Source organism: Neopsephotus bourkii, unplaced genomic scaffold (genome assembly GCF_033783945.1).
Source record: "Neopsephotus bourkii isolate Nb327-2 ecotype Australia unplaced genomic scaffold, CSIRO-AGI_Nbou_v1 NB_1825, whole genome shotgun sequence".
NCBI lineage: Eukaryota > Metazoa > Chordata > Aves > Psittaciformes > Psittacidae > Neopsephotus > Neopsephotus bourkii.
This window is the reverse complement of record NW_026902298.1, coordinates 7,224,995-7,236,932: the sequence shown is the minus strand read 5'-3', so window position 1 is coordinate 7,236,932 and position 11,938 is coordinate 7,224,995. Positions and strand designations below refer to the sequence as shown.

At 41.0% G+C, this 11,938-nt stretch overlaps 1 protein-coding gene across 1 annotated transcript; it reads left to right on the top strand.

Annotated features, from left to right (window-relative positions):
• Positions 1–330: 330 nt before the first annotated feature.
• Positions 331–11,084, top strand: LOC133207024 (acyl-CoA (8-3)-desaturase-like). Its single transcript, XM_061343521.1, has 12 exons — positions 331–666; positions 2,272–2,382; positions 2,782–2,979; positions 4,054–4,155; positions 4,342–4,470; positions 7,351–7,408; positions 7,832–7,908; positions 8,370–8,467; positions 8,813–8,909; positions 10,024–10,103; positions 10,304–10,429; positions 10,808–11,084. Exons 1-12 carry the CDS (start codon positions 448–450, stop codon positions 10,857–10,859), a joined length of 1,347 nt encoding a protein of 448 aa, XP_061199505.1. The 5' UTR covers positions 331–447; the 3' UTR covers positions 10,860–11,084.
• Positions 11,085–11,938: the final 854 nt, after the last annotated feature.

Here is an 11,938-nt window from a genome sequence, read left to right as displayed (position 1 = left end):
CAGCAGTATGGATGTAAGTTAACAGCTTACCTTATCCAGTTCCTAATGCTCTATGAATGTGCTCACCTAATAGTCCTTTCTGGATTTTTGCCATCTCTAACAGATAATCCACTTAAGTTTTTCTATTTATGCATATTTTTATTCAGTTGAAGTAGTCTAGAGCTCTTGTGAGTAATTAGACCTTCTCAAGGCAGATCAGAAAGGACAAGAAGGAATAGGGCTTTTATTCAAGGGTGTGTCAAAGTGTCTGGTGTGAACATGGAAAGGGAGGAAACTATGGAAGGGTGTGTTTGGGTAAGGGGAGCCAACAAGCCAAAAATCACAGGGAGTGGCTTGGAGAGGGACTTTATAACGGGCAGGCTGAGATGGCTCATTCTCAGCCTGGAGACAGTGCTGCAAGACTTAGACCAGTGCGCCTCAGCACCAAGTGCACATCTACCAGTGCAGATGGCTCCACAGACTGGCTCCACCAGAAAGGAGACACGACCCGTTTCAGCCTTTCTGCAGCTTTTCACTTGGGAAGAGATCAGGATGCACAATGGCCATGGGCAAGGACAGGAGCAATGGCTGGTGATTGACAGGAAAGTGTATGATGTCAGCAAGTTTTCCAAGCGACATCCTGGAGGCAGCCGAGTTCTAAGGCACTATGCTGGGCAAGATGCTACGGTAAGGTCTAGGAGGGCAGAGGAAGAAGGTTGGACCATTGTCAGGTTAGGAGGACATGGTGTTTCCATGGCATCTGCCAGTGGAGAGTGATTGTGGTAGCTGGCATTGTGCTTGGGGCATGGATTTTGCCTAAAGCCAGGATCCAGGATTTTTTTCAAAGTTCTCTTGAGTGTTCCAAAGCTCATAATTATGTATATATGGTGAGAATTATACACATATATAGAATTGTGTATATATGGTGATAATTGTGTGTATATGATTAGAATTATCTTCCTCTGTGGATTACTTTATATAGATGATATGCATTGCAGAACATTATGCTGATATCAAATGCTGAAGGATAGGTGTGTTGCAGATGATATTCCTTAAAGTTAATATCTCATAAGATAGGAATCAGGGCCTAAGAGCAGGGGAGAGAAAGGACAGGTTGCAGGACTGAAAGGCTTATGTTTCTGTGGTACAAATCTGTGGTACTGATATTGTGGGTAGGAAATGCTGCTTGGAAGGGTTCTGGCTCCTGTTTCTAAGGTGCAGTATTGATCCTTACAGCTCGACTCAGTTCTAGAATTCCTGGCAAGAGGGGGCTGCATAAAAAATACATGAAACCTTGTAGGATAAGGGGCACAGAATCATAATGGAAATGTTTCACCATTTCTCTGGGTCTGAACTCATTTGCCACTGTGACAAAGGGCTGCTAGGTATGTATAAAAAGCTCATCTGCCCGAAACGTCACCTTGCTCTGATTCCCTCTAGACTAAGATACTCAAAGACAGATTGTCTCTAAACAAGAGACCCCAGAAGAATGTCAGACTGCAGAAATCCTCTGTCTTCCAGGGACTTAATCCTGACCACATGTGCAGAATTTCTTTGTTCATTGATTTTTAGAGGCAAAATCAGCCAGTACCTCATTAGACAATGAGGATTCTGTTAAATCTCCTTTCTGGAGTATGGTCAGTTTCTTTAACATACTTCTGGAAAAATTCCCTGAGAACATGAAGTAAAGAAGAGGTTGGATTTATCTGGAATTTCATCCTTTATTCGCTGGTTTGTGTTTGATTTTGAAACTGGTATTTCAAATGGTTCTTGGACAGGCCCATTTTTGTGTCACTGGTATCACCCCATTCCCCCAAATGTCAATCAGCCTGAAAACTTACAAGGAATTGTAAGAGATACCCAGTTAGTCCTTCTGTGTGGGGAATTTCAACGTATATCTCTCATGGTCCTAATGTAATGAGGATTTTAAAAACATCAACACAAGTATAGCAAAGACTCATTCATTGACACGCTTTCCTGCTCCTGGGTCCCATCCATAGGGCAGGGCTGCTGGCTAGAGGCTTCTAGGGAAGGACCGTGCTGAAACAAGCAGATCAAAGAGCATGCTTTCCTCTGCAAAGGGTTTTTTCATCAAACACTTTCATGTTCATTACTAGCCTCTCCCAGGTACTCTTATGAAATCTGGTTTCTTGAAACTTCTCCAGCTTCCTTGGGCCGAGCTCCAGTTGATGGCAAAGAACTACAGGAGCAACCAAAGGGACAAAAATGGAGATAGGAGACTGAATTACATATTATATTCCTTCTTAACCCTTTCCTTTGTGTCTTTCTCAGGATGCCTTTATTGCATTCCATAATGATAAGTCCTTGGTGGAAAGATACTTGAAATCACTGCTGATTGGGGAACTGGCACCAGATCAACCCAGCTTTGAGTCTAATAAAAAAGTGAGTGTCCTAGAATCCAGCAGTGGGAATGGCTTGGGGTTTGGTATGGGTGGAGAAGGAAAACAAGAGAGCTAGCAGCATGCCTGACACAGTGCCATAGGCATGGGAGCATGCACTGTCCCAGAATCACTAAATCCACACCTGGGTGTGAGGAAGGTGCCCCAGAGCCCCAGATTCCTCTCGGTTCTTCCCACTGCAATGTGTCAGTATCAAACTTGTCAGTAACTTGTTTTCCGGTGTCAAAGCAAAACCAAGATCTGTTGATCTGATGCTGATTTTTATACAGAGAACCCTCTGAGAGAATATCTCCTGCGACTTCCATGTCTACTTTGGGATTCTTGGGTCTGCCGTGTTTCATTTTCAATGTAGTCAGTGCATTAATACTCACTTTTCCCGCAGAAAGCACTTTTAGAGGATTTTCGTGAGCTGCGCTGCTCTGTTGAGAAGATGGGACTTCTGAGGCCAAATTACACCTTTTTCTTCCTGATTTTCCTTCACCTCCTGGTACTGGATGTCGCATCCTGGCTCGTGGTCTGGCACTTTGGAATATCCTTTGTGCCTTTCGTGGTTGGCATGGCGTTCTTCACCACTGCCCAGGTAAACTGCTGACAGCCTTTCAACACTGCAGACCTGTTTGGCTCTCCTGGGTAGATGATAATGAGATGCTGATATCCCAGTTGTTGTTTTACTTCCCCATCTTACATCCTGTTGTCTGGCTGAAGACAAGCATGATCTGCAGCACAGTTTTGGTTGCCTGCAGCAAATCCCATTTTGCTGAGAAGCTGCTTGCCAGGGTTGGTGGGGTGCTGTGAAGCTGGCATTTCATAAGATGGGATGAGCTGATCTCCTCACTTACCCAAGCAAAAGAGGGAATATTTCATGCTCAACTCCACTGTTGAATGTCTGATAGCTCTGGTGCTTGTTGGGTCCTTTAGTAGACAGTTACACTCACTAGTTCTGAATAATAGAAGTGTATGATATGTGTCAGGGTTGGTGGAGGGAAGGAGGAATTAAGGACTTTGTGACCCTTAGATGGGAAACAGTGGAGGCTGAAGGAAGGGAGAAAGCAAGATTTTCTTAGTGGCACTGAATCCTTAGGTTTGTTCAGACATCTATGGACAAAGTGTGAAGTAACTCATCTTTTTAAAACAATCTGTTCTATTTGCCCTGTATCTGCTAAGGCAGACACTCCTCAGAGAGCATTCTTGTATTTCCATAGGAAAAATTGAATGGAATCAAGTTGTGGATTTGTAAATGCTTACATTATGGAGATAGTTACTTGGAAATCATCAATTTGCAATGGGAGCAAAAGACTTCCATGCTGTAACAAAGTAATTACATTACAAATGAATTGTAATGCTATTTTGCTACTTTCCCCTCAGCTGCTACAATAAAATCAGTATCTGGTATCTGAAGAGTTGCACCAGATCATCCTTGAAGTCTCTTCTAACCTAGTATTCTATGATTCCCTGGTGTTCTATGATGCTGAGCAGCTTTAGGACAGTAGCCTGGAAGGACGTTCTCAGCACTGAGCATCTAAGAGAGCAGGTGGGGTTTCTTCCCCAAACCAGGAGGAAGATGCACTCAGACTCTGAAGTTACAGGACTCCCAACACAAATGATTGCAATGCCACCGTGACTATTCTTCCTCAGTGACCCTTTTGTCTTCCAGATCCAGATGGGCTGGTTCCAACATGATCTGGGGCACTGCTCTGTCTTCAGGAAGCCTAAATGGAATCGACTTCTGCAGATTGTGGTGATAAATGTTCTGAAGGTAGTTGCCTCATGTTGGGAATATTCTCTGTGGTTAACATGGACTAAGCAATGAATGGGAGTGTCCCTATATTCAGATAATATTGCTTGTGAGGGAAGTGTAGTGCAGCTGTGAATAAGAGGTGGATAAATAGCAATTGTTGATACTGTTCAAGTCTGAATCCCTGGTCTTCATGTTTTTGTGCAGGGGTTACCAGCCAGCTGGTGGAATCACCTACACAACCAGCACCATGCCAAACCCAACTGCTTCCGCAAAGACCCTGACCTCAACATGCACCCTCTCCTCTTCAGCTTGGGAAAGACACTCTCTGTGGAGGTGAGCATGGGCATGTTTGGAGAAGCAAAGATTTTAATGACAGGAAGCTATAAGTACAGTATAATAACAACGAGGTTGTGCCTTTCTGCATGAACTCATAATTCCCAAGGTGTTCCAAGTCTGAGAGTCTCATTTACTGACTGGTTATTATGATTCTTAGCCACTGTTCCAGTTTAAGCCCAGCTGGTAACTCAGAACCACGCAGCTGTTTGCTTACTCTCCCCTTCCTCTCCCCTTTGGGCAGGATAATGAGGAGAATAGAAAGAATGTAAACCCCAAGGGTTGAGTAAAGAACAGTCCAACACAAAAGTATAATATGAAACTTCTAATAATAATGATAAGGGAAATAACTAGGGGAGAGAATATAAAACTAAAAAGGGAAAGGAAAAAAACAACAAACACAAGTGATGCCCAATGCAATTGCTCACTACCTGCCGACGGATACCCAGCCTGACCCGAACAGTGATCTGCACTTCTGGGTGACTCTCCCCACTTTCTATGCTGGGCACGATGTGCTGTGGTAGGGAATACCCTTTCAGCTAGTTTGGGTCAGGTGTCCTGTCTCTGCTTCCTCCCAGCTTCCCATGCCTCTCCTCAGTGGCAAAGCATGAGACTGAAAACTTCTTGATCGGGGTAAGGATTACTGAGCAATGACTAAAACATTGGTGTGTTATCAGCATTGTTCTCAGACTAAAGTTGAAACACAGCAATATACCAGCAACTAGGATGGAGAAATATAACTGTTATAGCTGAACTCAGAACAGGCACCAGCTCCTGAGAAGCAACGTCTTAAAATCAGTGCTTAAGTTCTCTGTGTTGCTAGAAGAGCAAGGTAAGCACCTTGCAGATAGCAAAAAGAATGAGTCAGTCCACTCACATCAGTGTTAGATGTTGTTAGTGATGCTGTAGATAGTGAGTCAGATGTTCCCTTTGGGTCCTTTGGCTGTGGGAACTGTTTGGCAACTAAATCCTTCAGGACCAGTATAGGTGCTATGCACAAAACACAAGCAGAGGAAATGATGTCTTAATCATAAATTTTATGGCATTGATAAAAATAAAAACTGTGAACAGGCCCTCCCCAGATTCTTATGATTTCTGATTCCATCAGGATAGGCAAAGTCTCTTTTGCTTCTTCATTCCCTGGCAATTCTGTTTACTCTTGGGGTGATGAAACGATGTCTTTGCTAGATAACCAGCCTCTTAAACTAGCATCTCATTATTCTTTAGCTGGTAATAAGCAAAGAAGTTATATTATAGTATTTTTCCTCATGCCTCTCCAAGGCATTTGGAAAATTCCAGTTCTGCTATCTCAGAAAGACTCCTTTGCACAAAATATTTATCCAAAAAAGTTTGCACAAAATATTTATCCATAGAAAACTGTTAGCTGCAAGTAGGAAGGATTTTGTCCATGATCTTCTGAAAGCTCTCTCATGGCTATATATGAGAATGAGCATGAACATCTCTAGTGGCTACGCTAGACTGGGTTTGATGGAAGTGAAAATGTAGGAAACCAGTTCTCATGTCTTCCTGCTTTTTAAAAGAAAAGCACACTGTGGCATGGGGACATGTAGATGGGCAAAGTGGATTTCAGAGCTTTCATTTCATAGAATCATAAAATAGTTAGGTTTGGAAAAGACCTTAAGATAATCCTGTCCCAACCCCCCTGCCATGGGCAGGGACACCTCACACTAAACCATGCCATCCAAGGCTCTGTCCAACCTGGCCTTGAACACTGCCAGGGATGGAGCATTCACAACTTTCCTGGGCAACCCATTCCAGTGCCTCACCACCCTTACAGTAAAGGACTTCTTCCTTATATCCAATCTAAACTTCCCCTGTTTTAAGTTTTAACCCGTTACTCCCTGTCCTATCACTACAGTCCGTAATGAAGAGTCCCTTCCCAGTATCCTTATAGCCCCCCTTCAGATACTGGAAGGCTGCTCTAAGGTCTCCCCTGATCCTTCTCTTCTCCAGGCTGAACAGTTTTGACCGAGTGAAAACATCTTTGAGGTGTTCATGCTTTTATTTTCTCACTAATAGGGAAGATCTGGAAATAGTTTGTTTTGCTTTCTTATTATTTTGTCATTTGAACAATCATAAGCACAAGATGTGCAGATAACATTAAGAATCCTTTTGTATGAATAGTGAAAAGATACACTGGGAAGGAAGAAAGAAAAACATTGTGCTTTTTGTAAATATTTCATCTCTGCTGCTTCATGTACTTGAAGGTAAAGTATTCAAGAAACTAAAAAGGCTGATGTCTCTATAGAGTGCTTGCTGCTTTGACATTGCAGACATTATTGTACAGTCATTAAAGGATGGCATCCAAAAGTTTTCATCGTTTTTGACCACTATCTCCTCTATTACTCCAAAATTTGGAATGTCTGCATCCTATCTCATCTGATACAGTGATTCAGATGTAGCTTTCACAGCAAACACATCCTGCATTCATCACCCTCCAAGATTCCTGTCTTACACTTCATGTTAATAACCTGCTCCTCCCCAAGCACTGAGAGTCTCAGCTCTGCAGTAAATATGTGGCTAGATGGGACTTTCATTACCAGTGAGCATTGTGAGCATGACTTGTAAGCATTTTTTTGTGATTTTGAGCATTTCTGTATCCTGCCATGCGTTTTGGAGCCATCTTAAAAAATGGCTTTGTTCTCACATTGACATAAGATTAATACCTAGATACAGAGGCTGAAATGAAACCTGCTTCTCTCTCTCGATTTGGAGCTTCAGTACCTGCTTTTCAAGAGGGGTTGAAATAGGAATATTCAGAGTTAGTTCTTGATGCATTCATTAGACAGGAATAAGAAACACCTCATGAAGGCTCTCAGGTTTCCAACTGGCCCATTGCAATGTCTTTTCATCTTTCAGCTTGGAAAAAAGAAGAAGAAGTTCATGCCTTACAATTATCAGCATAAGTATTTCATCTGTGAGTATCCTCATTTCCTTGCAGCGCTGCAGAAACTTCACCTAAGTATCATGACTACATCTCCTTCCCAAAACAAAGGCTTTAAAGATATTCCTGTTGAAGTCACAGCTCCCAGAAGTTTTCTTCACACCAAAAAAGATTCAGATGAGGAGTTATTGCCCCTTATGTCTCTCTTAGGATTATGTGGCATTAGGCACCATATAGGGGTAAATCAAGTGTATGGATGAAAGGATTGGGAAAGAAATGAAGTGGTGGCATGAAAAGAGGAAAAGAATATGCTGACATGTGAAACTTAGTGTAAATGAAAGAGAGCACTTTTATTTCCACTGAAAAGAGAATCTTTCTTCTTAGAGAAGAATATTCCAGAAGATTTATGATGCAGTGAATTGATAAATCTCTCTGTATTTTCATTCTTTCCTTCAGTATTGGCCCCACTTGCACTCGTGCCCTTCTTCCAGCTGTCTATATTCTACTTTTCAATCAAGAGGAAAAAGTGGTTGGTAAGCAGTACTTGCAATGTCTAGAGGGAGCATTCAAAAACGGCCTCCACTCTGTGGCTACGTTAAACCTTAACCTCAGGCGATTTGGAGGGTTAAGAGAGAAAAGGCTGATTCTAGGCTTGCTGCAGCAGGAATGTGATCAATGGGACTGGGAAGAATTTTCTAGAAGCTATTTAGCCTTTTAGTAGCTGAATAAAAGTTAACAGAAAACTATCAGACCTAGACACAAAACAAGGCTGTTTGTCTGTGGGTCTTTAGTTACTGAAGGTAATGTGAGTGCTGTGGGATGTTTCAAGGATACAGTCAGCTAGAGACAGAATGATGGTGTGGAGCCTCCCCTTGATAAATGAGAGATCAATATCTAAGAACACTTTTAATACTGGAGTTCAAGTAAAGGGGAGAGGAGGGAGCAGAGAGGGTTCATCAACAAAGCCTTATTTTCATCTTGTTTTGTTGTACAGGACCTCTTCTTGATTGTGACTTTCAACATCCGAGTGTGCCTCATGTATATTCCTTTAATGGGATTTAACAACTTCATGATTTACTACTGGGTGTCCAGGTAACACACAACATACCCAGAGTCTCCATGACTAATACTTGGAAACAGTACTGAATTTCAGTGAAAAGAAATGAAAACTAGTTATATTCATTACAATATTCTCAGAAATAAGTAGTCAGCCAAGAAGAAACAGTGAAATTCAGGGGAGGGCTGGTGGCTGCTCAGGGACATCTGCAACATCTGAGTGGTTCTCAGAAGGAACTCCAAAATGTAGGAAGCAAAGGGGTGACAGAAAATCCTGAATTACGTAAAAGTGCTCTTTCACTAAAGAGGAGATTCAGGAAGGTGTTTTAATGGTAAATTTGAATGGGATTAGAGCTATGGTGTTTCTGTTTATCTGTGCAGGTTCCTGGAGAGTACCTGGTTTATTTGGGTATCACAGATGAATCACATTCCAATGCACATTGATTATGATACGAATAAAGACTGGATATCTACTCAGGTGAGAATCTCTTTTTTCTGGAAGGGGTCTGCAATTCTGAATTGTAGAACAAAAGTCTTATTCTCATATCTGTAACGCTGTGTTAATGAGGTTTGCTCTTGCTCTTTGTTAAATAGGCAGTAAAACACTTAAAACTGTAGTTGTAACAAAGGACATCTGAAGCAAAAAAAATCCTACTTTTTCACTGAAATATTTTCATGTATTTTTCACAATGCTTTTCCCTTCTTATTATGAAAAAGTACTAATGATATAACAATCTCCTTTTTAGGCCAAATAAAAAGAAGTAAAATGTGACTGGATACCTTTAAGTTTTACCCTACATGTTACAGGTTTACTGCAGATGAGATAAATCTGATAATACTTAGGTCTGGTTAAAACTAATATGTAAATGCAACCTAACTTTACTCACATGTCTGCTGCCTCCAGCAATATTATCCCATATAGTGGTTCTAAGTATTTTTTCTTACATTAAGGGGAAAAACCCAAAGGAAATTGGTATTCTTTTGACCAAATTTGGATTTCTGTATCTGAACAACTGCTACATTCATTGAAGTGAAAGACCCATTTCTAGAGCATGATTCACCTTATCCTAAAATACGCATCTAAAGCAGGTCGGATGAATGGCAACTGGTGTTCTCCACTGACTGTAAGGTGATGAGCTCAGATGCAGATTTCAGATTAAAGGTATCTAAATTAGGTGAGATGAAACATGCGTGCACAAGCCTTTGCCATCATCCTTTTGTGTCTGACTCCAATTGTACTAGTTGGAGGAGGCCAGAAGAATGGTTTTTGTTTCTCAGCTGGGCATCTTTTCTTTCTTTCCATCCAAGTGAAAGATGCGAGAACTTCTTTAAAGAATCACAGTTGGGGTTGTGTGCATGACACTCAAGTTGTTCTTTCTGAACAAAGAGCTATTTAAATTCACCTGTATGCTAACAACCCATTTAAATCTAGACTTTGATTAATTCTTCAGGGCAATCATGGCTATAATCCCTGAATCTGACTTGTCCTTTATGATGGACAGGGGTGGGTAATGATTGCTGATGTTCAGTTACCAGACTTGCAGAAAAATGAAATCTAAATCATCTGTTTCTTTGATGTCTTTTCCTCCCAGCTCCACGCAACGTGCAACGTGAAGCAATCTTTGTTCAATGACTGGTTCACTGGGCACCTCAACTTCCAAATTGAGCACCAGTGAGTATGATTCTGGGAAGAAGAGCGGGAATAATATGGGGAACTTAAAAGACAGCAAGGCCATGTAGTCTCACATTAAACCATCTCAGGAGACCCTTTGCTCTCCTTCTGGGAGAGGGCAGGGAATTACTTTGGACAGAGGGAACAGAGAGTGGTGCAAGCCAAGTCCTACACTAACTGCCTCTCCTTCAATTCTGCAGCCTTTTCCCCACAATGCCTCGACACAACTACTGCAAAGTAGCTCCTCTGGTGAAAGCCCTTTGTGATAAGCATGGCATTGAGTATAAAAGCAAGACTTTACTGACAGCATTTTCAGATATATTGCAGTAAGTATCGTTTATCAAGATGGTTTTGCATTGTAATTGCTTGCAAGGAAGAGACATAGGCAAGCATTTCAAATCTATTTCCATAGAGAGATCAAACCTAAAGTTTATTTTGGTCTTTCTAAAGTCACTTAAATTTTCAAATTTTTTTAATTAATTATTTTAATTAATTAATTAATTATTTTTAAAAAACTTACAAAGCTTTAAAAATTTGTTTTCTCTTATTTAACCCTGTCAACATTTTCCCTGTACACAGACTGCTATGAGATATCCATGCAGGCTTTAATCCATTTTTTCCATTTACTTAATTTTCTCTAAATTGCATCCGATGAATTCAATATTGTCTCCTCATAAGTGATTTTATACTTTCTTTTCCTGCAGTTCACTGAAGGATTCTGGGGAGCACTGGCTTGAAGCTTATCTGCATGGATAAAAACTGGCAACTCTCAAAGAGAACCTCTTCACCAGGGAACTGCTGCAGAGTCAGCACAGACCAGCAGTGTGTTTGTGTCTTCTGGCATAGAAACTTGGGAGCTGGGCAAAGCTAACTGCAGTAAGAATGAGTGGTAAAGTGGTTTCAAGAGACGTTTTTCCTTGTTCTCAACCATGGACCTCTGTTTTTCCTGTTCTCAAAATCAGAACATAGAGCCATGATGAACTGGGCCTTTAAACTGGGGAGAAGTGGCTCTGGAATCAGCTTGATCAGTTGACTTCATTGTGATGTCAGCTCATTGCTTATGGAAATGTTTGAGCAACAAAAAAGAGTTTGATAAGTGAACAACAAGACCCACCTGCAACCTGTTGAGTAACTTAAGTGTATTATGAACTGCAGACAACAACAGCCGTCTTTTATCAAGCCCAGCGCACAAAGGAGGAGGAATTTGGACTCTTCATTTTTGTCTTTGTTTTTTTAAGAGCACCTCCATTTATTCTTTCTTTTTATATTGGTTTGTGTGTAGGTGCAGGTACTCGTAACACTGTTCTGGTTATTTCCTAATAATAGATGTCCTTGAAAGGGATCCTGTTTATAAAAGTAGTTATTAAAGAACAGCTTTGAATGCAATTTGAAAATCCCTTCTAACCAGTACCTGGAACAATTCTGTATTCACACATCCAAGGGTGGTTACAAGGGTGTTATACACAATTATGAGCAACAGCACTAACATTTTATGAGAGTTTGAGTGATAGTACTATCTTAAATACTAATGCATGGATTTCACTGCATGCTGTGTTTGGGAATACCTGAAGACATTCCTGAAAAGAAGTCTTGGTGAAGATTAAGGATTAAGGATTCCTACTTTTATTCCTACTTTTTTTACTGGTGAGACTTGAAAGCTGTGCTATTACATCCTGAGTCCCACTGAAATCCTCTAAATACAAGACTGACAAAAAATGTTTATTTGTGGTGTCAGTCTCACAAACCAGACCGATTATTTGTTACATTTACTTGCCATTCAACTCATGTGAACGTAGTAACTGCAACCTCATTTGAATGAAAATGTTTCTGTCCCT

Bases quoted from the DNA above. Each gene is read 5' to 3' on its own strand.
- LOC133207024 (XM_061343521.1), top strand. From the start codon at position 448: ATGGCTCCACAGACTGGCTCCACCAGAAAGGAGACACGACCCGTTTCA. The intron at 667-2,271 runs GTAAGGTCTAGG...TGTCTTTCTCAG, and splicing joins ATGCTGGGCAAGATGCTACG to GATGCCTTTATTGCATTCCA. The intron at 4,471-7,350 runs GTGAGCATGGGC...TTCATCTTTCAG, and splicing joins GAAAGACACTCTCTGTGGAG to CTTGGAAAAAAGAAGAAGAA.